General features: G+C 26.1%; 1 protein-coding gene across 1 annotated transcript; it reads left to right on the plus strand.

Moving 5' to 3' along the window:
• The first annotated feature begins 12,143 nt into the window (after positions 1 to 12,143).
• Positions 12,144 to 21,739, plus strand: LOC148230139 (putative defense protein 3). The gene is made up of 3 exons (XM_088197398.1): positions 12,144 to 12,358; positions 18,249 to 18,462; positions 21,145 to 21,739. Exons 1-3 carry the CDS (start codon positions 12,160 to 12,162, stop codon positions 21,227 to 21,229), a joined length of 498 nt encoding a protein of 165 aa, XP_088053524.1. The 5' UTR covers positions 12,144 to 12,159; the 3' UTR covers positions 21,230 to 21,739.
• Positions 21,740 to 23,793: the final 2,054 nt, after the last annotated feature.

The following is a 23,793-nucleotide window of genomic DNA, read 5'->3' on the forward strand; positions in this document are numbered from 1 at the left end:
ACGAACCTGATTGCAGTGAATAAATACAGTGTCAACTATATTGATTAAAGAAATAATATTTATACTACTGAAAATATTCACTGTGACAGCTACCCTATAGTTTTTTCAACTTTCATTAGGTTTAGTTTTGGTTTAAACAGCAAATAGACGTATCGCAACTGTCAAATTGAACCTTATATACATCGTAGAGCAGCATATACATCAGTTTAAAAATGTCTAAATATTTTAAAGCTATGTATATGTCCGTTAATATTAACATAATAATGTTTTTGTTTTCGTATTTTATTTATTTTTATTTTATTTTTATTTTATTAATTTATTTAGCTTAATAGCTAATCTTTACATCTAACAAATTTAGTAAACATATATAAAAATATATAAAAAATACATAACAGAAAGAAAAAATAAAAATATACAATAATAAAGTCTTAATATTATAATTTATTTCTATATGTACGAAGGTGGTTTTTTATTCCATTTATGAAACCCGTTATATTTTTGCTGTTTCGGATTTCTCTTGGAAGACTATTATATAAATCAAAACCTCCGTACATAATTCCCCTAGCCGTACTCGTTTTCTTATACTTAATTATCTTTAAATTTTCTGTATTTCTAGTATTATATTTATGTACATCTTTATTTCTTATTAAATACTTATTAAAATATTCTGGTAATATATTATTTTCTAACTTATATATAAATACTAAAACATTCATACTCAATATTTCTTGAAGATTCAACCATTCTAATCTATCAATCATACTTTTACAATTAGTTAATCTATTTTTATTTAAGATTACTCTCATTGCCCTATTTTGTAATTTTTGCAACATTTGTTTATCTAATTTATTTAACATATTTAACAGTGTTGCACAATAATTAAAATGGGGCAATATTATACTATTGTAATTTTTTTTTTTGTATTTATACTTAATATATTTCTTAATCTAGATAATAAACCTATTTTTCTACTAATTTTTTAAGTAAAACATATTGTGTTATTCAGATCTAAAATAACTGAGAAATATTTGACTTAAATATGTATATAGTATATATAATTTGTTGAATTTAAAATATCAAAAATACTAATGATTAAATTAAGAATACAATGTAATGTTAGACAATTGGTAATTATGTGTAATATCTCTTAAAATAGCCTTAATTAAATTTAAATGCTTAAATTGCGTAACATGAAATAACCACTACTAAAAAAAGATAAAAGTAATTGTTAATTAATCAGTAATTTAAATATTATATTTAACTATATTTTTACTGGAGGTACTAGACTAATTTTCTCATTAATTTTATTATTTATGATCTAAATCACGATAATATTATATCTATATAATTTATTTTTACAAAACGTTCGATAACGGATTATCATCGTATGGAATGGGATTGATATGATAATTAATATGCTTCGGTCGGACGTGGGAAACGCGAATGTGAGATAATCGAGTGTTCATAAGTGAAATTAGATTAGATCGTATCGGAAATTCTATGTGATTAGTTAGTTGCGGTTAACCTACCATTAACTCTGATATTGTTTCTAAATTAATATGATTTTGCATGTCAACGTTCAAGCCTTGAACTCTAATCAAAACAACTATTATATATATACATAATTGGCTTTTGTGATAAGAAATAGAATCAAATAACAAATCGCAGGAAGATATATGAGACATTTATATCTCCTGTGTAGATAAATACGCTTCTTCTAAACGTTCTGGAAGTATCGCATGTTTTTAATCACAATGTTCGAGAAAGCTCAACCGCGAAACTCTATGTTAAAGAAATAATCTATACTATAATACCATTCATTATGCTGCGTCTTTCAGTTCTAAACAACTATTTACCACAATGGTATTTATTTGAATTTTATTAAAAAAAATTTCGAGTCATTCACAAGGTACGTCATAAAATGTTAAGAATGAAAAAACGGCTTAATTACTAAGCGGAATCAATTTTATCATATATTAATAAGATTCATCTAGATCTAGAATCTAGAAGTTTTAAAATATATATTAAATATTTCATTAATAATTAAATTATAACATATTTAAATAAAAAATATTTTAATTAGTAAGTCAGTAAGCTTTGAGAAGCGAGCCGCATGCGGATCGCGAGCCGCGTGTAAAAACTAAACATGCTCGTTTTTTAAAGCTCTACCGCTCTATTTAAGATTTTTGACGTATGATTCTTATCTCAAGAATCTAGAGATAAAAAAATCATAAATAGAGTGGTAGAGTTTTAAAAAAGAAGCATGTCTATTTTTTACACGCGGTTCGTTTCTCAAAACTTAAAGTTAACATACTAATTTAAATACATTTTTTTTAAATATGTAATATTTTAATAATTCAATAAATATTTAATATATAATATATTTTTAAAACTTTGCAGAAAATTATAGAAGTATGTAATGAGCACTATTTATACGGTTATTAGTATATATCAGGGATGGCCAAATTTAATCCCAGTACGAGTCACATACAAAAATTTCAAAGACTAGAGAGCCGCAATAATTTTTTTCGAAGGAAGCAAAAACAGTGATTTTAAAAATTGTTATGCGCCTGATATTTATGTAAATATAATTATAAATTAAATTTATTATTTCGCTCGCTCACGTTATAAGTGATGAGAGCGAGTGAGATATAGCGAGTGGGCGTGCGTTCCGTGCATTCCGTACGCCCTTTTCTCTCACTCACTCTCGTCACTTAACACGCGAGCGAGCGAAAGGGAAAGTATCTTACCGTAAGCGCCTGATTAATATATTTTGTATAGATGCATACTATTTTTAACAACAAACGTACAATAAAAAAATGTTATATTTGATAATTTACAAATTAAATAATGAATTAATAATGAAATTTGTGGGTTTCGACTTTTTTGCCAGACATTTAAATTCTAGCTTTACGCAGCAATTTTCGTAAATAGTGCACGGTGCTTTGATATGACAAATTTCATAGACAGAAATAGGTTGTATCGAAAATTGAAATAAACCAGCAATAAGATGGTATACTAGGCGAGCATAAAAAAACAATTATCCCTTCTCAGAAGTCAAAAATCCATGCCAAAAGCAATAAAATTGTGCCGTCACAGTGGGAACGCTCTAAATACTAATTTTTTCACAAAATTTTCTCTAAAACAAGCCAAATCAGAAATTAGCAAATTTCTTTCAAACTTTAAAAAAAATCAAATGTTTTACAACGCTTGCATTGTTATTGTTATTACGCTGCATAAAAAATGGTGTGTCTGTTCCAGATGCTTGAAAATATGCATGTTTTTTTTTTGATATTTTGATAGACTCGGAAGTACTTTGATTCTAGAAGAATTTCAGAGAGCGCAAAAAACAATTATCCCTTTTCAGAAGTCAAAAATCCACGTCAAAAGCAATAAATCGTGCCGTGACCGTCGCAGTGAAAACGCTCGGATATATAGCATTCATATTACATTGACATTTTTTTTTACAATATTGCGATTTTCAATAAGTGAGAATCAAATGATGCACTTCTAAATCAAATTTTGACCAATAGGTGAGCGCAAAAAACAATTATCCCTTCTCAGAAGTCAAAAATCCACGTCAAAAGCAATAAAATCGTGTCGGCACCGTCGCACTGCGACGGCGCCGACACGATTTTATTGCTTTTGACGTGAATTTTTGACTTCTAAGAAGGGATAATTGTTTTTGCGCCCTCCTATTGACCAAAATTCGGTTTGAATATACTTTAATCAATACTTTTATACTAAAGTCCATAGAAATATTAGTACGGATATAAAAATGGATGCAAACATTTAAAAAAAAAATTTCAAGTACCTTAAAGTTTTTTATCTTAAAAAATTAATAATAATAAAAAAATATATAACATATTTTTTCAGCCAAGATATGACATAATTTCAGTGTCCTAGTTAAATGTAACTTAAACGATAATAAACGAAAATACGTCGATCTAAAAACATATATACAGAAAAACTAGGAAAAGTCAAATATACAAATTTAAAATCGGTTTTTTTGAAACAAAAATTAATAGTAAAAAAAAAACAACAAAAACAAAAAAAGCATAAGCTTTTTAAATGTCTTGGTGATTGTGAATTTTTCAACAATGTATGCTGAAAATTGCAAAAATACATTTTCAGAAAAAACGTATATATAAACCAGTAACATATATTGTATAGTACAAATAATTAGTTTGTCTGTAAAAGTAATTATATTATTTAAATAAACGTACTTAGAAATGTTTTTACAGATATTACTAGAATAGCCCAAATTCCTGCTTGCGATGAAAATATTATTGTGACTGAAAAACTTTATTACTATTATTTTTCTTCATTATACTACCATAAGCAAAAATATTTTTTATAAATGTCTACGATTTTAAAAAAAAAATTAATTCCAAAACTAGTTTAAAAGATTAAAGGGTTTATAGCTAAATTATTAGCTAAGCAGAATGAGATTTACCCCAAAAGGAAATTTCATTCCAATTACTGTATTGCCCATGAAGGGTTGTATTTCAAAGTCATAAAAATAAAATAAGTGATTAAGTTTATTAGGAGAATAAATTTTATACGTTTTCGAGAATCAAATCAATGAACTTTATTACTCTCAAAAATCGAAATTTAATATTAGGATTAATTTATTAAACGTACCTTATATAATTTTGATTCTATTTTGGGAATCTTAAAATGAAATTTAAAAGTTTTTAGAAATAAAAAGAAAGTCAGTAAAGCTTTCATTACAGATATAACGCAGCACTTAAATTACCTAAATTTAATAAATTGTCACATCTATGTGGGACTACTTTGTGAAACTCGAAAATAAAATCATGACATCGACTTTTAAAAACTATTTTCTGCAGAACCGATTCATGAACCGTTAAGAAATGCGTCTATACTGATTAAGCTAAATATTTCAACATATTTGTTTACTATGCTTAAGGCGTATTTTAAATTCTTATTGACATATTGCGCGGAGTGAACTAGACATAATCAGGTCGATAGTCAAAAATATCTTGATGGTCACGTAATTTGAATAATTATCTCAATACTCACAAAAGACAAGATATGATTGCAACATTCAATCGACAAGATAACACCTAAGAAAAATCTACTTGTGATTTATAAAAAATAACAAACTAACTGCTTAATAATTTGGATACACTAAAACTACCTAATAGTACGCAATCGTTTGTAAAACCATTGAATGATAATGCGACAATCAATAAATCAATTGACTTAAGAGCAGCAACAAAATAACCGTAAGTTCATGCTTTCATTATTGATGATAATGCAGCATCAAAATCATCACAGCTTATTGCATAATTTATTTGAATTACTTATATATGAGAGCAAATAATTAGAACGACCACAAACAAGTCACGTATGAGACGTAGAGTAAAAATCTAAAAGTAGATATCTCGAAGCACGAGGAGGCTAGTGCGTTAAAGCCCAATTATTATATACGAAATCTTATTAAAGCTCCACTACAAATGAACATCTCGAACGAGAATGAAAATATACGAGGCAATCGAACAGTACGAGGGTTGACTTCGAAATATCGAGGACACAGAGAAAAAATGTTGTCTACTTCTATAAATATCCATTGTATTATATATTTATGTATGAAACGCCGGACGCAAATATAGAGACATTGTCTCCGAATACAATTTCTAGAGGAAAACTAAATTTTTTTGTATATAGGATGGCAAAAATAATGGTCTTTTATTTCATGTAATTTTGAGACTACTATGATTTTTATATAGATTGTAATTGCTTACTTTACTAGAATATTACAAGCATAATTTAGGAGCCAAGAGAATTTCGATTATATCTTTGAATCATTGGATTTAACTTATATTTGAGAGAGCTCAATATTTTTTCTATTTCTTCAATTTAATTGTGAATTTATTATTCCTGTATGTAATTTTTTTAATATTTAATGAATGCTAATATGTTATATTTATGTTGATTTTTACTTGTAAATACTAAACATTTTTAACAATAATTTATTTGTACTTTTACTGGATTAAAGTATAATGAGCCATTTTAAATGAAAGTGGTTAAAGTCCTTAAGATATTAAAGTTTTTACATTTCAGTCTACTGGAGATAATTAAGATTTATTTATTCATAATTATTTTATTATTCAATGTTTTATAGTCACATTTAACATATAATTTTGTTACGATTATTTTCTGTTTTAAATTATTAAAATCAGTAAATGTCACACTGTGAATCGCATACAAATAAAATAAAATATTTTTAGGAAGCCATTGACTTACTTTAAACAAGATATTAAAATATGTTATGGTCTGCTAATAAGCAGTAAAAATGTGAAATTATATATTCAGTTAATATACATATATACAGATTTTTTTAATCGATTTTATTGTGAATTTTTTATTTCTATATGTATTTTTTTTAAATATTTAATAAATGCTAATATATTTATGTTGCTCTTTACTTGTACTAAACATTTTTAACAATTATTTACTTGTATTTTTTCTGTATTTAAAGTGAACTGAGCCGTTATAAATGAAAGTGGTTAAAGTCCATTAATTGTTGTTTTTTTATATTAAAATTCTTGCATTTCAGTCTACTTGAGATAATTAAGAAAAAAAATATTCAATCATAGATATTTTATTACTCGATGTTTTATAGTGAAATTTAGAATTTAATCTTGTTTATTTTCTATTTTTAATTGTTTAAATCAGTAAATGTCAAACTGTGAATCGCGTACGAATAAAATAAAATATTTTGGGAGCCATTTTTAATATCCATTTTAAACAGGCTATTAAAAATATTTTATGGTCCATTATTAGCAGCAAAACTTTGCATGACTTTTTATTATAAGTTAGGGATTGATGAATGTGTGAATGTGATGGGATGTAAGTGTTTATTACTTTGAGATACAAATTAAATATCGTTTTCTCAGAATTATTTTATTTAATATAAAATGTATGCCATAATAGGTTAAAAGATAAATAAATTTGGTACAAAGCATACTTATATTACTGTGTTTTTTTTAATGAAATTAAAATGACGAAACGCACAAATTTAGGCACACGGTATTCAATGTGTTAAAAAAATTGTTACTTTGTCGTAACTCTTATTTTATATCAATAAGATATAAATAATAAAAATATTTGAAAAAATGTTTTAATATAATTTACTGATAAAAGTTGTAAATAAAAATAAAAAAATTACCATAAACATACCATATTTATTTAATTTATTTCTAGAGCCGATTTATAAACATATACATTTGTTTTCGAACGTCAATTAATTTTTCTAAAATTTTGTTAGGATAATAATTGGTATATCTTTTATTCAATATTCTATAAAAAAATCTTGACTATGATTCTTTTAAAATTAATATATCTCATTTCTTTGTAACTGAAACTATCAAGTTTTTTTTTATGTTGACTTGAACCACTTTCATATTTGAAGGATTAATTATGAATGTTTTATATAGAACTTTTAAATTATATATTGCTATTTAAATAAAAATCATTCGAACCCATCAGTTAAAAACCTTAATAAGATAACATAAATATTTTTTTAAAAAAAGTGCTAGCTAATTTAATAAGAAACAAAAAAAAATTTTTTCTTACTTTTTTTTTTGTTTTTTTTTGCCCTAAAAAATAAATAAATAAAAGTAAATGGCTTTGGCCAGGAACTGGAAAAAAAATATTAGACACTGTATATTGATTGATGTATTTTACAATGCACAAATACCTAATGCACAATAAAAAATATTATACAAAAGATATCAACATTAAAACAATTGTTATTATTTTAGGTCATCCTTTATATATTCTTCCACACATTGAAACTTCAGATATGTGTGAAAAATGTGAAGATATATGCATAGAAATAACCATGTGACCTGTATTCTAAATGCAGTTTAAAAATTTCATTGTAGACATTGCGCTTAACCCAAAAAGAGCGATTTTCTCACAACAGTGAGAAATTATTGTTCCGTAGATGTATTATTATAAATTCTGAAATATCATTATGCAAAAAAACATTATGGATTGTTGTTAGTATTTAATGTTTAAGCGACTGACCTCGTATATAAAAAGTTTTTACAATAAGAAAGCGTTTTAAATTCTACAACAGTCGATTACAATGCGCACTTTATATAAGCAACAGGTTTTCCAAATCATTCTTTATAAAATGATATTTATGAAATCGCAGTTTTTAAGCAATTTCCTCTTTATATATGTATCAGTGACTTTAACAAAATAATCATAATAATTTAACATTAACTTTTATCATGAATTAAACGCTCATTGCAATGTTTTATCACATTCATAATCATTGTATGATAAGCACATTTGTTTACACATGTAAATATACTATTGTGCACATAAAAAATAAGAGTGCAAAAGGTGAGTTAAAGGTTAATGTTTTAACCGTTTCTCAATAGATATTATCTAATATATAATGTTTAGAAAGCGATTGACGCTGTCGATCGATTTTTATAAATGTATAGATTTTAACGCAAATCTATGTAGTATTATATATTCTACGAATCACTCAATGACCATCATTAAATATTCACGTTCGTATAAACGTCATGTTCAATCTCCTAGAAATGTCTCAATGTTTAATCTCTTAGAGATACCCGACAGTCATAAAATACGTTTGATAGCCGTAAATAAAATGATATGTGCTAAAAATCGATCATCGACTCGAGCAACTTTCTTCGAGCAGAACCATTCACCGCATGCATGTTTATATAAAAGTCCTAAATAGGACTAATACAAACACTGTGTTTTTTTATGCAAGTTGGTTACGCAAGGAGGCATTCACTTTGGCCACAGGCGAGTCTTGATGGTCGAACCGTTCTTGATGGTAGTCAGTTGTACCATACTACCAGAACTGCTGGCAGCTTGGCGAAATTGCTCCAAGGTACAGAAATTTTAAACTATTTTGTGAACGACCCTTACTTAATATCACAAGTGATTAAAGATAGTATTTAATTAAAACATGGATTGTTGATAGAGGAATAAAATAATTTAATTTTTATCATAAATCGTTTTTTTTCATTAGTGAGTGATATGAAATAAGCCTCAATTTTGTATTCATGTATTAAAAACTAAAAAATATTTTTTCAGTATATATTTCTAAACTGCATATAATATAAATCAAAATCATCTAATTAGAAGAAAGTTTAAAAACCAAATTACGGCTATGAGAAAATATTATTACTTTTCTCATATTAATTTGAGATGAAACTATGTTTTATTTTTTATATATTTGAGTTAAGTTTGTTCATTCTTATATAAATGTAATTTTTAAGAGTGTACCAAACATGTATGTTATTTTTTATAGACTAAATTCTTATGTTATATAAGTATACTTTATGTTCTAAAAAGAATGCTAATAAAATAGTAAATATACAAATTTTTCAATGCTTTTTTTGTAAGATTTTTTTGTAAGATTTTGTAAGATTTTTTTATAACATACATTAGAAAAATAAGAGGAAAGTACCATAATTGGTTTAAAAACTACTACAAATATAATGTTATTATATTTATTATAAAATAAGAATACTTGATGAATATCGCTATAATGAATATCAGCAGAATAAGTTTACAGCAAAAAATATTGCATAAAAATACGGGTTTTAGTAATTTTAATACTAGAAAAAGGTAATAATTTTTTAATATATTCGTTTTTATTACTAAAGCCAATTAATTTACTGAGCTCATGACATATTATAGGAATAAATAAACATAACTAATGACATAAAGAAATAATTTTACATGTTAATTAGATTAAGATCTCTTCATGACATAAATTATATCAAATGGCATATATTGCATGAAACTAGGGTTTTTATTATTTACAATATCGAAATCAATTAATATGTTTTTTGTTATATTAGATTTTATTACTAAAACCACTTAATTCAATAAAATCGTTATAAACATATCAGTGAAATAGTTTTACATACAAATTAAATTATTAACTTCTTCTGGCTAAAAAAAATGTGTTTTTAATAATACATTTTATTTTATTACCAAATCTACTTAATTTAATAAAATAGTTTGAAACATAAATAATAACATATAAGCGAAATAATTATACGTATTAATTAAATTAATAATTCTTTATGGAAAAAATACATTAAGTGCAAAATATTACATAAAAATAGAGCTATTAATATTTTTATACCGAAAAAGGTTATATATTTTTTTTATTGATTTAATAAAATTGTTATCTACAAAACTAATAGAATATTACTAGAATATATAAAAATAATTATTTATTCTTAAAGGCAAAAAATAATCAAGTGCATAAAAACTAAGGCTAATAATATTTTCAATACTAGATAAAATTAGAATTTTTTTATTATATTTGCTTTCATTACTATCACTACTTCATTTAATAAAATTGGTAAAAACATAACTAATAACATATCAGCAGAATAATTTTACTTAACATAATAACTCATAATATTGTATATAAATTAGAAGTTTAATTTTTTTCAATACTGGAAAAAAGTAATATTTTTTATATATTAAATTCGATTTTTTTACTAAAGCTATTTAATTTATTAATAATTTATGACATATCAGCGAAATAAGTTTACATATAAATTAGATTAAGAACTGTTATGGCCAAAAAATATCAAATTAAATTAAGACCATCATGACCTGACCCCAATGCGTCACGATGGTCAAAAAACAAATGATATCAGTTGCAAAATATTGCATAAAAACTAGGGCTTTTTGTTTTTGATACTGTAAAAAATTTTTTTTTTAATATACGATTTTATCACTAAAAAATTTTTCGACTTTTAACTGAAACTGCTTAATCAATTAAAAACGTTATAAACAAAAGAATATTATATTAGCGTATTTGTTTATGTAAAAATAAGATTATTAATTCATTATGGCAAATAAAATATGAATAAATATCAACAACAAAATATTTCATAAGAACAAGGAATTTCAGTATTTTCTCTAGTAGAAAAAATAATAATATAATTTATTTTATTACTAAAATTACTTAAAATCATGAAATAGTTACAAAAAATAGTAATAACATATCAGTGAAATAATTTTATATATAAATTAGAATTTATACTATTTATGGTAAATAATGAAATCAAGTTCAACATATTGCATAAAAAGTAGGGCTTTTAGTATTTTCGATAAATTTTTTTTAAATTCGATTTTCTTACTTAAACTATTTAATTAAATGAAATATTTATAAACATAACTAATAAAAAATTAATTATGTACACATAAATTAAATCATATTTAATAGCAAAAAAAAATTAAGTGCAAAATATTGCATAAAAACTTGGGCTTTAAGTATTTTCAATACCGGAAAAAAATAATGTGTTTTTTTTAATATATCCGATTTTAATATTAAAACTACTTTTTTAATTTAATAAAATTGCTGTGAATAAAAAACACATACCAGCTTCACAACTTTAAATATATTATTTTTATTTTTGCCATAAAAATTATATCAATCAAATACAAGACATTGCATAAAAACTAGGGATATAAATACCGATGTATATTTTCAATACTGATATTTCTTAAATTCAATACTGGTATTGAATGCTTATAAAACACTAGCAACTAAAATAATAAATTTAATATTGTTCATTAAATTATTTGCACTTGAAGCAATATTAAAGTAACATATATTGTGTTTGTATTAATTTATCTAAATTCATAAATTACACAAAACTTATTTTAACAAAGCCAATATTTTTATTTATGTTGTTTAAAAAAATAGCTATTAAGCTAAATTGCACAATGATATTTAGAACAAAAAAAAGCCAACGGCCAATGAGCGCGCAGTCAGAATCGACACATTTTTTCTGACCGCCTGATAAATCATATATTTATCATAACTTTATTGCCATCAGAATCCGGCTTGAATAAACTATTGCAAAATATAATAATTAGTATTATTAGCAATACATTAGTATTCTATAACTGTGTTATAATAATATAATATATATAAGAAAATAAAAAATAAACAGTGTTGTTTCACAGATTATTTGCAGCATCCTTTGTAATTATCGGACGGCCAACTTTATAACAGATAAACCACTAAATATTTTTATGAATCTATGCCATCTAAAGGGTTAATCTTTTTTATTGTTCCAGAGTGTCAAATGATCAGCTAGGACAATGTGGCAGTTGGCTGCGACTGTGTGCCTCTTTCTAGGCTTGGCCAAGGGTTTTCCGGACGGAGCTCCAGTAGACGCCTGCGTGAAACCCAAGCCCAACCAGCCCTACCATGGACAGGCCAAGCCCCAACCCTTCGACACGCTTCCCTACCAAGTAGTGGCTTCGGACTCTTACTACGAGCCCGGATCGCAAATATTAGGTATGCAACGGTTGAGTCACCTAATTTATAATCATATGGCGAATGGAACTGTTCCATAGGGAGTTCAGCTGACGCCAGAACGACTGGCGCCTTGTGCACGCGGAGGTTATTAACCCATTGAATGCCATATTTTTTTATGGAGTTTTCATTGCAGTGCACTTTTGAACTTTATTAACAAAAATGAAATAATTCGAAGTTGTGTGTCTGAACCTTCAGGTCTAACGTATTTTATGTCACTAAATAAATCTATGGAACAGCTATTTTTAAAAAACAAACATAGAACTGTGTTAAGAATAACATAGCCAATATAAACCAAGAAAAGCTGAGATTTGTGCTTTTTTTTTGAGCTTACAAAAGTGCGTATCTAGTTTGAAATGTGTTTTCTATATACTGATAGAATTTTTAGTATTAAAATATTGTCTCATGACTCTTAAAAATAAACTAACTTTATATATATGTATATATATATATATACGAAAAAAATAATATGTTTAGAAGTATTTGGTGTATAAATTAAATATATAAAAAATAGATGTTTTTTTTTATAATATATTATTCAATCGATTACCATACAGTGTGAAAAAAAATAATTCTGTGTCATACCTCAGGTCAAGAACACAATTTCGATTTGATTATGATATGAATAGCTACATGGTTCATTACACAGATTTCATAACCGATTTGGGTGTCTGATTTCAAGTTGATTACCATATTCATATAATCCAAGTACATTGAAATTGAGTCAAAAGATATATTATACGTTCAAATATAAAAGTCAGTTTTATATAAACATAGACATTTAGTATTTAAAGTTTATTTTATTTCAATAGTATATTTATTCAAAATTGAATCATTGAACGAAATGTCAAGAACTTTGTTGAAGTTTCTCTTTTGAGAAATGTTTTATTATTTTATATATCTTTGTATGTATATATATATATTTGCCATCAAAATTGCTTAACTTTCGCAAAAGTGGGACATTGTAAATGGGCTATGTTATAACCCATTGGCAGCCATGTTGTATTAAAATATTCTAATATATTATTCATGGCCTCAAAAGATGCGTCAGAAGGTAGTAAAGGGTTTATGGGCTATAGTTTGCACTTTGTTTCGCGCCGATCGAAACACGTAAAAGGGGTTTATTGTGGAATAAACCATTCCATTTGCACGATTTTGGAACTTTTGTGAGAGATCTGATTAGGCTGGGCCAATAAAGACGTGATTGACGTTTACACAATCCTCGGTGTGGCTTTTTTGCTCAGACGTATTATACATATATCGACTTTCTAAGGCAATATAGTAAGTTTCGTTATTGCGTAGTAAAAGTATTTCGGTGATAACTACTATAATATAATATAATATTCATCGTGGTTAAAATGTGAATACAAATTTTAAAATAAAATCATAAAACTTCTCACTACGCGTCTTCACATGTAACAATAAATCAGTCTTGAGAAAAATGTGTAATTTTTATTGGCTCAATAAATTGTGTTATTTTTGCAATTTTATTTTAATTATTAAGAATCATTTATAAAAATATCATGCTGCAAATCTGAATGTTCATATTCGCATATATATGATAATTGAACTATAAATAAAGTCTGTCTTACTGATAATATAACTTGCAAAAAATATCATAACCTTTAACAGGAAAATATATTTTTTAATGATATTATACTTAATTTTAAAATTAACTATAAAAAATAAATAGAATTTATAAATTTAACTATAATTTCGACAACTTGGAGAAAGCACATATATATTTTACTGTCATAGTTATTAATTTTGTCCCAATCCAAAAATAATTTATCTCATATTTTGTCCTGTGACTGATGCTACAAATTAATTGAGAACATTTTTTACGTGCCCTCTTTATTATTTTTTTATTATAAAAAAGTAATTCTATAAGCAAATAATATTCAGAAAGAGCAAGGCCTGGAGAATACAGTGGTTGCTTAATAACATCCCAATTCAAATATCAACACATGAAGTCGCGCATTGTCATGGTGAAAAGCTATTCTTTTCATCTTAATATTTTTAAGAGCAATGTTTAAATTCATGAATTGATCGCAATAAGAATTGGTTGTAATTGTTTCGCTGCATTTTAAAAGTATATATTTAGTTGCAACCGCAACGTATAGGATTTCATCTTTAGGAGTGTCTACTGATCAATAACCCAATGTATGTTTTATGGCACATTATTGTAAACAATCCATAATAGATTTCCAATTATCGATACAAAAAATCATGTGATTTTTGTCTCGCATTCAAAGCAACAAGGCGGCTGAAAACTAATTAGTAGTCCAAACGTTGTACTACAAAACTATTCCCATGAAATACAAATATCTAACCACAATTGATGTTGATCTGTATCAACAATAAAATGCTTCAAATACCATCTGCTAAGTTAGCTATCAACTAATGCAAAAATTCTGGATCGGAATTTTTTAAATCACATCTGTGTTAATCGAATTTTATTAGCATCTAACCCGTATACATCGCAAATGATTTTTGATGACACAATCGCAGTTTCACCTCATAAAATATTTTTAATTTATCGGTATATATATATATTAAAATATATACAGACTCTCTACAAGGCCATAACTTAACAAAAAGAAAAAAGGACACGTACCTCATACTTGTGTTATTTATCAGTTTATTGGAGTGGAAAGAAGCAGCTGATTCTTCGGACTTCGAAGGGTCGTCTCAGTCGATTTGGCGTAGCTCGGCTTTGTGCAAGTTTGGCTATACTACTATTTTCTCAAATCAGAAGCGAAGTGTTCCTGAATAAAAAAAAGTGATTGAGTATGACTATTGGCTTTAAAAAAATATGTCAAATTAAAAAACACAATTTTTTAAATTTTAAAATACAGACATATATTTTTTTAATCCTTTTGCGATCAATTTCTACAATAAATATAAACTTTATTTTTATTAAATCTTCCGTTGTAACCTCACAGGCGTAAGTCCAATGCGTTACAACGGGGTAAATCTGTAACAACTGAGTAAATCAATCAGATAATTCTAATGAATACCTACAAGAAAGTATTATATTAACTAACGGAATCGGTCACATCTATATTATTAATTATAAACTATTATGTGTAATTTAATTTATAGCCAATAGATGTCACTGCAGATGTGGCCGGGTTTTTATTTTATAATAGCGCATTTTTATAAATAAAAATTCGAGTGCCGCTGCTGGGACTCGAACCCGTAACTGCAGAGTTGCTAGTCTGAGACGTTACGGACTACGCTATTCCGTCCTTAAATATATATCGTATTTTTATTTTATTCGAAGTAGCTTTTTTATATTTTCTTTTCGATTCGTGTATAAATACGGAAGCCTAAGTTAATTCGTAACTCGACACCTGTAATCAATCAAAGTAGATCGATCCGAAGTTCATTAAATTATTTGCGTAAATTAATAATAAATACGATCCTATTAAATTTGGTTCTCTTCAACGATTATCTAATATTCTATACATCAATACTATAAAGCTAGCTACAAAAATATACTATTTTATTATAATTAATATTAAAACCTTTATTTTTTTTTACTAAAATTTCTTGAGAATTCACGAGAAAATCAAGAAAAGAAAAACACCGAGAAACCAGAACGCCTAATAATATTGCTGCTTATGCTGATGAGAAAAAACTTTGTTTTTTACCCTTTTAGCACATCCTTAGCGACCAATTTTGTTTCATCGATTATGGATTATCCACTTTAGAAAAAGTATTGAGGCCGAGAAGTTGGACTTTTTGGACCACGATTTTTGCAAAATTAAACATTTATACAGATAAATTTTGATTTAGATTTCTGAATCAGACAGTGGAATTCAAATAGCATGTTCTCTTTTCTGCTGATATGACTTTGTGTCATAACTTTCATATCGATCATTCGAGAAAGTTTTAACAACTAACGCTTATCAGATAAAGCTGCCAGATGTGATTATTGAGGCAGTCGATAAAACAATGGGTGACTTTATTTTTATAAAATAATTAATGCATTTTACTTATTTGTGGCTATTGTGCAATACTGGGTATCCTGTATGATTTCGCTGCCTTTATGTTTTATTGCTTAATCTCTATTTTAAGCCATTTATAATATATGCATTGTGAAAACTACGCTATTAATATATCTTGTTAAAAAGCAATTATTGTTTCCGTGATCCCCTAATTAATAGTTGTTTCGGGTTTTGAGGCTAAAGAGGTGTTACTTAGCAGCTAAACTTAATTTTTATTAATCATATATAAAATATCACATACATATATGTACATGAAAATGTCTTAGAAGCGTCTTTCCCCGTCTTTTCCCTGTGACTAAGTTTCACATTTATACGCCTAAAAAGTGAAACAACCATTCAGCTACTTTCAACGATTGTTAACAAAATAGTTAACATAACAATGGTCCTGTTGAGCAGGGTAGAACGCATCCTTTCCTAACAAAGAGTAGTTTTTCCTAGTCTCGGGGCGGATGTGCAAATATGAGGTCGTTGAAATATTATCAATTAATAATGCAATTAATATTTTTTCGAAATAGTCGTTTTAATGAACTCTAAATTAATTATGAAGGTGGTTGGAGCCCACACAGTTGAAACTACCCTAACTACAAATGTCAATACTTAACTCAAAAAAACGAAGTTTTCTTGATAAATTTAAACTTAAGGTTAAGCTTTTATACTAAAAATAATGAGTCATATTTACGAAAAAATATTACGCAGATTGTCAATCGATTTTTAAACATCAAAGGTACTGTAAAAAAGGCACCGGAACGCCGTTCCACCGTGTTAAATAATAAAAAAAGCCTCATTTTAATAATTAAAATATATAAATATATTGTGTATTTATTTTTAAAGTATATGTTATTTTCATTATGGTTTAAATACTAATTTTTACATTTTACAAGCATTGTACAATGTTTTCTATTAACTAAAAAGTAGTAACGATTGTCCTTTTATTTTGAGTGCAATAAAATAAGATTTTAACGAGACTGTACTACCTTTTTTTAATTTTAGAATGTAGATGTAAATGTGTATATAATTATATTTTTAATAAAATAAATAAGTTAACTACCCTGGTGTATCCTTTGAGGAAGGTCAGAGATTAATGTCAGGTAATGTGCGTTAACACATAGCATAAATTATTCCGATCCACTATCAACTAATTTGCAAGTTTAACACTAACATTAGCACTAGTGTGACGTTGTTAGTCATTAGTAACCGCAGCCTAACTAACTCTGACTAAATAGGTCAAAGGTTTATTATAAAAATACGTTTCGTAGGCACTGTGTTTTGTACAATTATGTCACAAGCCCATTTCCTATTTCGAGACTGATATCCTGGGAAATTAATTTTTGCCTACCTCTAATTGCATATAATTATTTCATCATAAAAAATAACATATCCATTCACTACAAGTAATTATTAAAAATATTGGTAATTAAAAACACAGTTAAACTCATAACTACATAAATTTCTGTTGTTGAATAAAATATTTAATTATATTTCTTACTATTTTTTAATAAAGTAAATATTGTTAGATATACACAATTATATATTTTTAATTTTAGAATTGTTGCTTATAAATATTGCAAATATAAAAAATCGCACCGGAAAATTCACAATTAATATTTTTCATTACGCTTGTACCAAATTTGTACAAATCAAAACATTACTCTTAAAGATTTGCTCAAAACAAAAGCACTCTTCGTCGAGAAAGAAACATATTTCGTTACTCAAATTTTTTATGGTATTCATACGTGCATTGGAATTTAATGAATCAAATCAAATCTATGTATAAATAAAAATCTTTGAATATTAGTATTCAAATGTTACTCTAAGATATTATTTATTTACATGATAAAACGTGATTTTTTAAATTTTAGTGAGGATAGAAGGTGGTGTACCATTCAAGGGCTTCTTCATCCAAGCTCGTGACGTAGCTTCAGGCAATTGGCTGGGCACTTGGTCCCAAGCACCAAACACCACTCAGCATCCAGAATGCTCTGCCATAACACACGCAGATCCAAAGGAGAAATTAGCAGCACTTTTATACTGGACAGCGCCCAGCGATAAACACCAGGGACAAGTCTATTTCACGTGAGTATAAAAATGCATTAGCAATTAACAACCACACCCTAATTGACCTCTCAAAACTAATTATTATATATAAAAATACATTTAAAAAAAACATATGAAAGCTTGAGCAGCACTCTTTTGTTTTAAAATTTACTATATTATTATTTCAATTGAGAGTCACGTCTTATTATTTTATTTAAAAACAATCATTATGTAACAAAAAAAATAAATATTTTGCGGACTATAAATATTTTTTTAATATTTTTTGCAATTTTTTTTCGATTAGTACAAATCTATTTGTGTAATGACTATAAATATGATAGTTACATTTGCAGGCAATTGTGTTTTTATTTTCTTCAGCGTAGTGAATTGTTAATTTCATTTTATTGTTTCTAAAAATATCGAGATATGATATTTGTAAGGTCAGATGTACATAAGAAAAAATGTTTCTGCATCCAAACATATATGATTTATTTTATAAATAGATTTTTGTATGTACATTTGTAGATAGTTAATTTGTTGTATAATTAATTAATCGCAAAATAGATCTCGTTTTTTAATGAAACGAAAAAAACACAGAAAAACGTTTGCTTAAGTATTTTTTTAATGGTTCAATTTATATTTTCTTTTTAAAGATTTAAATTTCTTCCACCTTTTGTACATAATTTTAATTCCATTACTATAATATGTTGAAAGCTTTGATTTAAAACATTTTTGCTATCTAAAAAAATTGTTGCAACGATCGAAATCAATACTAGTTGGAAGAAGCAAGGTCTCAAGAATAAGGTGGATGAGATAAAACATTCCAGCTAATTACCTAGATTTTATCAAGTCAATTTTCGTTGAAAATTAAAAATGAAATATTTTTATCATTTTTTTCATTTCTTTATTTACGTAATTATGAAACGTAATCGCTTAAAAAAATCGGCTACACAACCACACCGAGGGAGCGGCAAAAGCCGACTGCAACCACTGATGTACATATATGCTTCATCAAATATTTTTTTAATATTCTAATATTGAACCAATAATTGTAATGTCTAAATATATTACATAACTCTGTTATAAAATTTAAATTCAGTGTCACAATTTTTTTTATGTATGACTTTATTTAATATATATTCTTAATACCTTTGCTATAAATTATGAGACAGAAAGTCGATCCGTATAATGCTGGTAGATATATGCGTATTATTACGACGCATGTGGACTGAAGGGGAAAGAATAGTAGTAATTATACCTCACTGAATTGAGTTCGCAAAGGTAACGTTTATGGCGACATTTCAAACGAAACCTGCGTACATAAGTATCCTGCGACCCAAGGGTCATAAAATACGAAATATGTGAAAGGGCTGCTTGTGTAACATACATAAATGTGTCGTTAGATATCAAAATCAGCCAAATCACTAAAGAATCACAGATTCATTAAAAACCGCCACTTATAGATCGATCTCCCATTGAACTTATTTGAACTAAACTTTTTAAAAAAGCTCCATGTGTATTATATTATATTTTATAAATTAAGATGATTTAAATTATTTTATAAAATTAGATATACAGTAAGATTACTTATATCCGATTTGATAAATATTTCGTTTCACCCATAAAAAATGACTTGGACGAGTTTGATAACTAACGACACGTGACTGCGGTTAAACTTCCATATTTGGCTGATTTACAAAACTCGTATCTTTTCCCGTGTCATAAATCATCGTTCAGTTCGGTTAGTTTAGGTTTATACCCGTGTTTCATATTTACGTTCACAAATATTATATAAATCAACCTTCGGTTAAGTAAAAGTGAAAGGTGTAACCGAAGTTTAGTTAAAATTGAACGCCAGAGTGGCTTTGCGGTGTGTCGCAGTTACGAATGTAAATAAGCTCAGAGTTGACTATGCTAATTCTTGAGTCATGTAAATTCATACTCTTTATTGTTTTCGGTGTTAAATTATGGTGATTTATTTTTCATCAGATTTAACTGTATTTAATTAGCAGATAATAAATGTGTTGTGTCATTGAGTTAGAAAGATTGATGATCATTAAAGCATTTCAATAAGTCATTCACTAATATTATTTATTATGTTTTAAATTTTTTAATGTATAAAATACAATCATATATTAATTTTAATATATTTAAAATAATGTTAATATGGATATAAATATTTTTAATATGATCTTAAAAAAATATGATGTATTAAATTGTCAGTTTGAAATCAATGCATTACAACCGACAATCATACTTGAAGTATTATAAAATCAAATATAAAATAAATTGAACTAGATATTTTTTGTATAAACTGACAGACTACATGCATTCAATATGTATCTGACAGCTGCTTTATACGGACTTTATGTTACTTCTAAAAAAATGTATAGCTATTTTACTATTTGCCTTAACATCATTCGCGACTGAAACTCGAACATATGCCACCTTTTTCACAAATTGTAATACTTATATCTATAGTTTCACGATATATTATATATGAGAACTATTTACATATATTTTATGACGTATCGTATGCATTCACGATTGTTATCCAATTTTTCGAGCGTGTTATTGTATTTTTCGTGCAGTAGTTCTTACGGTTCGTGTTTCATACCAATTTCGATTCAAAATTGACCGGAGAGAAATTGTATTTCGGTTTTCAGATTCGAGATTGAATTTTCAAGTACTTATGTTCTCTTTTATTTTATTATTTTACAGGGGGACAGTTCTAAAGGACTACGGCACGTTCTGGTCCAATTTGGTGGCTGGAGTGCCGCAGCATCAGAATTCCATCGTTTCCTAGGCGACAAGGGGATAAGTTGACAGCTTTTTCATGTTCGTGAAAGCGCTTTTGTAAACACCGAGTGACCTACATTATTGACAAAGTACAAAATGGCGTTGTGCGTGTGTAAATATATCTTATATTAATGAACATCGTCGAGATTAATTTTCGATGGCGCCGCACGTTATATTGATTGATTTGAGATTGGAATTATTGTAGCAAAACATCTATGACACAATATAAAAATATTCTTATGAAGGATAAAGACAAAATCTTCTTAAACAATATATAAATGATGCAATAGTTTTGCTACTCCGGTTCCGATGTCTAATCAAGATTTATTAAGAAAACTATACTGCCATATATCTACCATTTCGTAACTATCTTTATTTTATCTGTGATATTCTTAGCTTTTATTAAATTGACAACTTTTCTTATAATCATTTAATCACATTTCATCTCTATCTTATTATTGCTATTTTTCTTACTCACTGACTTTATTTTTATATATTATATTATATTTTTCTAAAATATTTCTTTCCGCTATGTCTTTCATTCATATTACTTTATCTATTATTTTATTTATATCAAATATCTTATTGTCTAAATATATAAATTGTACCGTTAAATAATAATCTCTACAGTCAATTTTACAAGATTTTATTTATTTTGATACATAAAAAAAAACTTAAAATATATTTTAAAAGCAATCAAAATTAAATTTATCATTATTTATTTTATAAACTATAACATTTTTACTGCATTTTAATGTTTTATCAATGATTTTTAATTTAATGCGTATTATTTATTCTTTAAACGTCATTTTGTATAATCTATATTCTATGTAGTATATTTCTATTTACATTTTATATTTATTTCTTCCTTATCTATTTAATCTTTCACAACTTTGGTTTCAAAATAACTTATACAATATACTGACTGTACATCTATTATTTTTTCTATCTCTAAAAAATCTTTCTCTGCTTCTTTCATTCTTACTATTTATATGCTTCCATAATTTAAATATTTCATTTCATATACCTTCCAAACATCATATATTTATAACATATTAAAAAATCGATAAAACAGCTACGAAACAGAATAATGAATATTATTATTGCATGAACTGATTTAGATATGAACCGACAATATCGATTTTATAGTGTATTTAATAAAATGGATATTTAATAAAACTGTCAAACATGACGTGTCAGAATCTAATAAAAAAATGTCACGGACGGCGCTTTAATATTATTTTATAATCTATTTATTGAATATAAAAAAAAAATATTTGGGCAGGGTAAAAATAGTATAAATAAATATATGTTTGTATTAACATGTTTTTTTTTTTTAAATTGTTTATATTATTATATATTTACTTTAACTTCTAATCTTATTACTTAATACTCCTTTCTAGTCTTCTTGTACAAAATTTGGCAATCAGATTTTGAAAACGTTTACTTTATTACTTATTGTATAATATTTATATTTAAGTTACAAAACGCTTTAAATTTTTTATATAATTATTTTACCACTCATTCTTAATTTTGTTAAATAATTAAAATCTGTTGAAGCTTATTTCTTATGTATGTTGTTTCTTATGTATGTTTTTGTTAAACTATGCATAAAAATTCTTCCTTATAAATTTGTAATGGAATTGCTTTTTTATTATTTTATTTTACGCTTTACTGATTTTTTTTTCTTTTCACAAAACAATTTTTGTATTTCTTTAAATTATCTCTATCTTGTTATAATGTTGTTAATTTGCTATATTTTCTTCTATTCTTCATCACTAATTTTTAATTATATTATTTTATTTTACACTCTATTTTATTCCTATTTAATTATTTTAATGTATTTCTAATAAAATTTGTAGTATATACTGATTTTATATATGTATATATATATTACTATCATCAATCATATTTCTCTAAAATTTCTTTTATTATCTATTTTTATATCTAACCGATATCTTTCTTTTTTCTTTTGACAAAATCTGTTATTTTTATGTTTCTTTTATATAAATTGCCTGTACTTATTTCTGTGAAAATAACTTCTACTTCCGTTGTACAGTTCTTCTCTTTTATAATTTTTTTCTTTTTTTATGAATATCGAATTTCTTGAAGCTTTTTTTTCTACGAAATATCTATTTAGTACTTTTCTATCTATTTGATTTAGTTGTAAATTTACATTTTTTTAGCATGTCTTTTTTCTGCGGATGCTTTTTAATATGCATCATCTATCTATTAATTTTTCGTTGTATTGTTCTTCTTTTCTATATATTATCCTTTTCTTTTCGATGTATATCTAATGTTTTTTTCTATTTGCTACTCTTCCATCTATTTATTTCTGTTGATTTTTTTTATAAAATCTATTTTCTGCTTCTTTTTTTTGTATATTTTCTTCCTTTATAATACCTCTTCTTTATCCTTCCAAATATAAGTATATTTATATTATTATAACATTTATTTTTCTATCAATATAGTTATTCTTTCCGTTTGTTGTATTTATCTTCTGTGTATTTTTTCTACATTTTTATTAATACTTCATTTATTTTTTTAAATAAATTGTCTACCTTTAAACTA

Source organism: Plectrocnemia conspersa, unplaced genomic scaffold (genome assembly GCF_051122295.1).
Source record: "Plectrocnemia conspersa isolate PC_06_02 unplaced genomic scaffold, ASM5112229v1 ptg000011l, whole genome shotgun sequence".
In the NCBI taxonomy this organism is placed as follows: domain Eukaryota; kingdom Metazoa; phylum Arthropoda; class Insecta; order Trichoptera; family Polycentropodidae; genus Plectrocnemia; species Plectrocnemia conspersa.

Excerpts from the sequence above, each read along its gene's own strand:
- LOC148230139 (XM_088197398.1), top strand. The coding sequence starts at position 12,160 with ATGTGGCAGTTGGCTGCGACTGTGTGCCTCTTTCTAGGCTTGGCCAAG. Across the intron at positions 12,359-18,248 it reads GCCCGGATCGCAAATATTAG|TGAGGATAGAAGGTGGTGTA; the intron begins GTATGCAACGGT and ends TTTAAATTTTAG. Across the intron at positions 18,463-21,144 it reads CAGGGACAAGTCTATTTCAC|GGGGACAGTTCTAAAGGACT; the intron begins GTGAGTATAAAA and ends ATTATTTTACAG.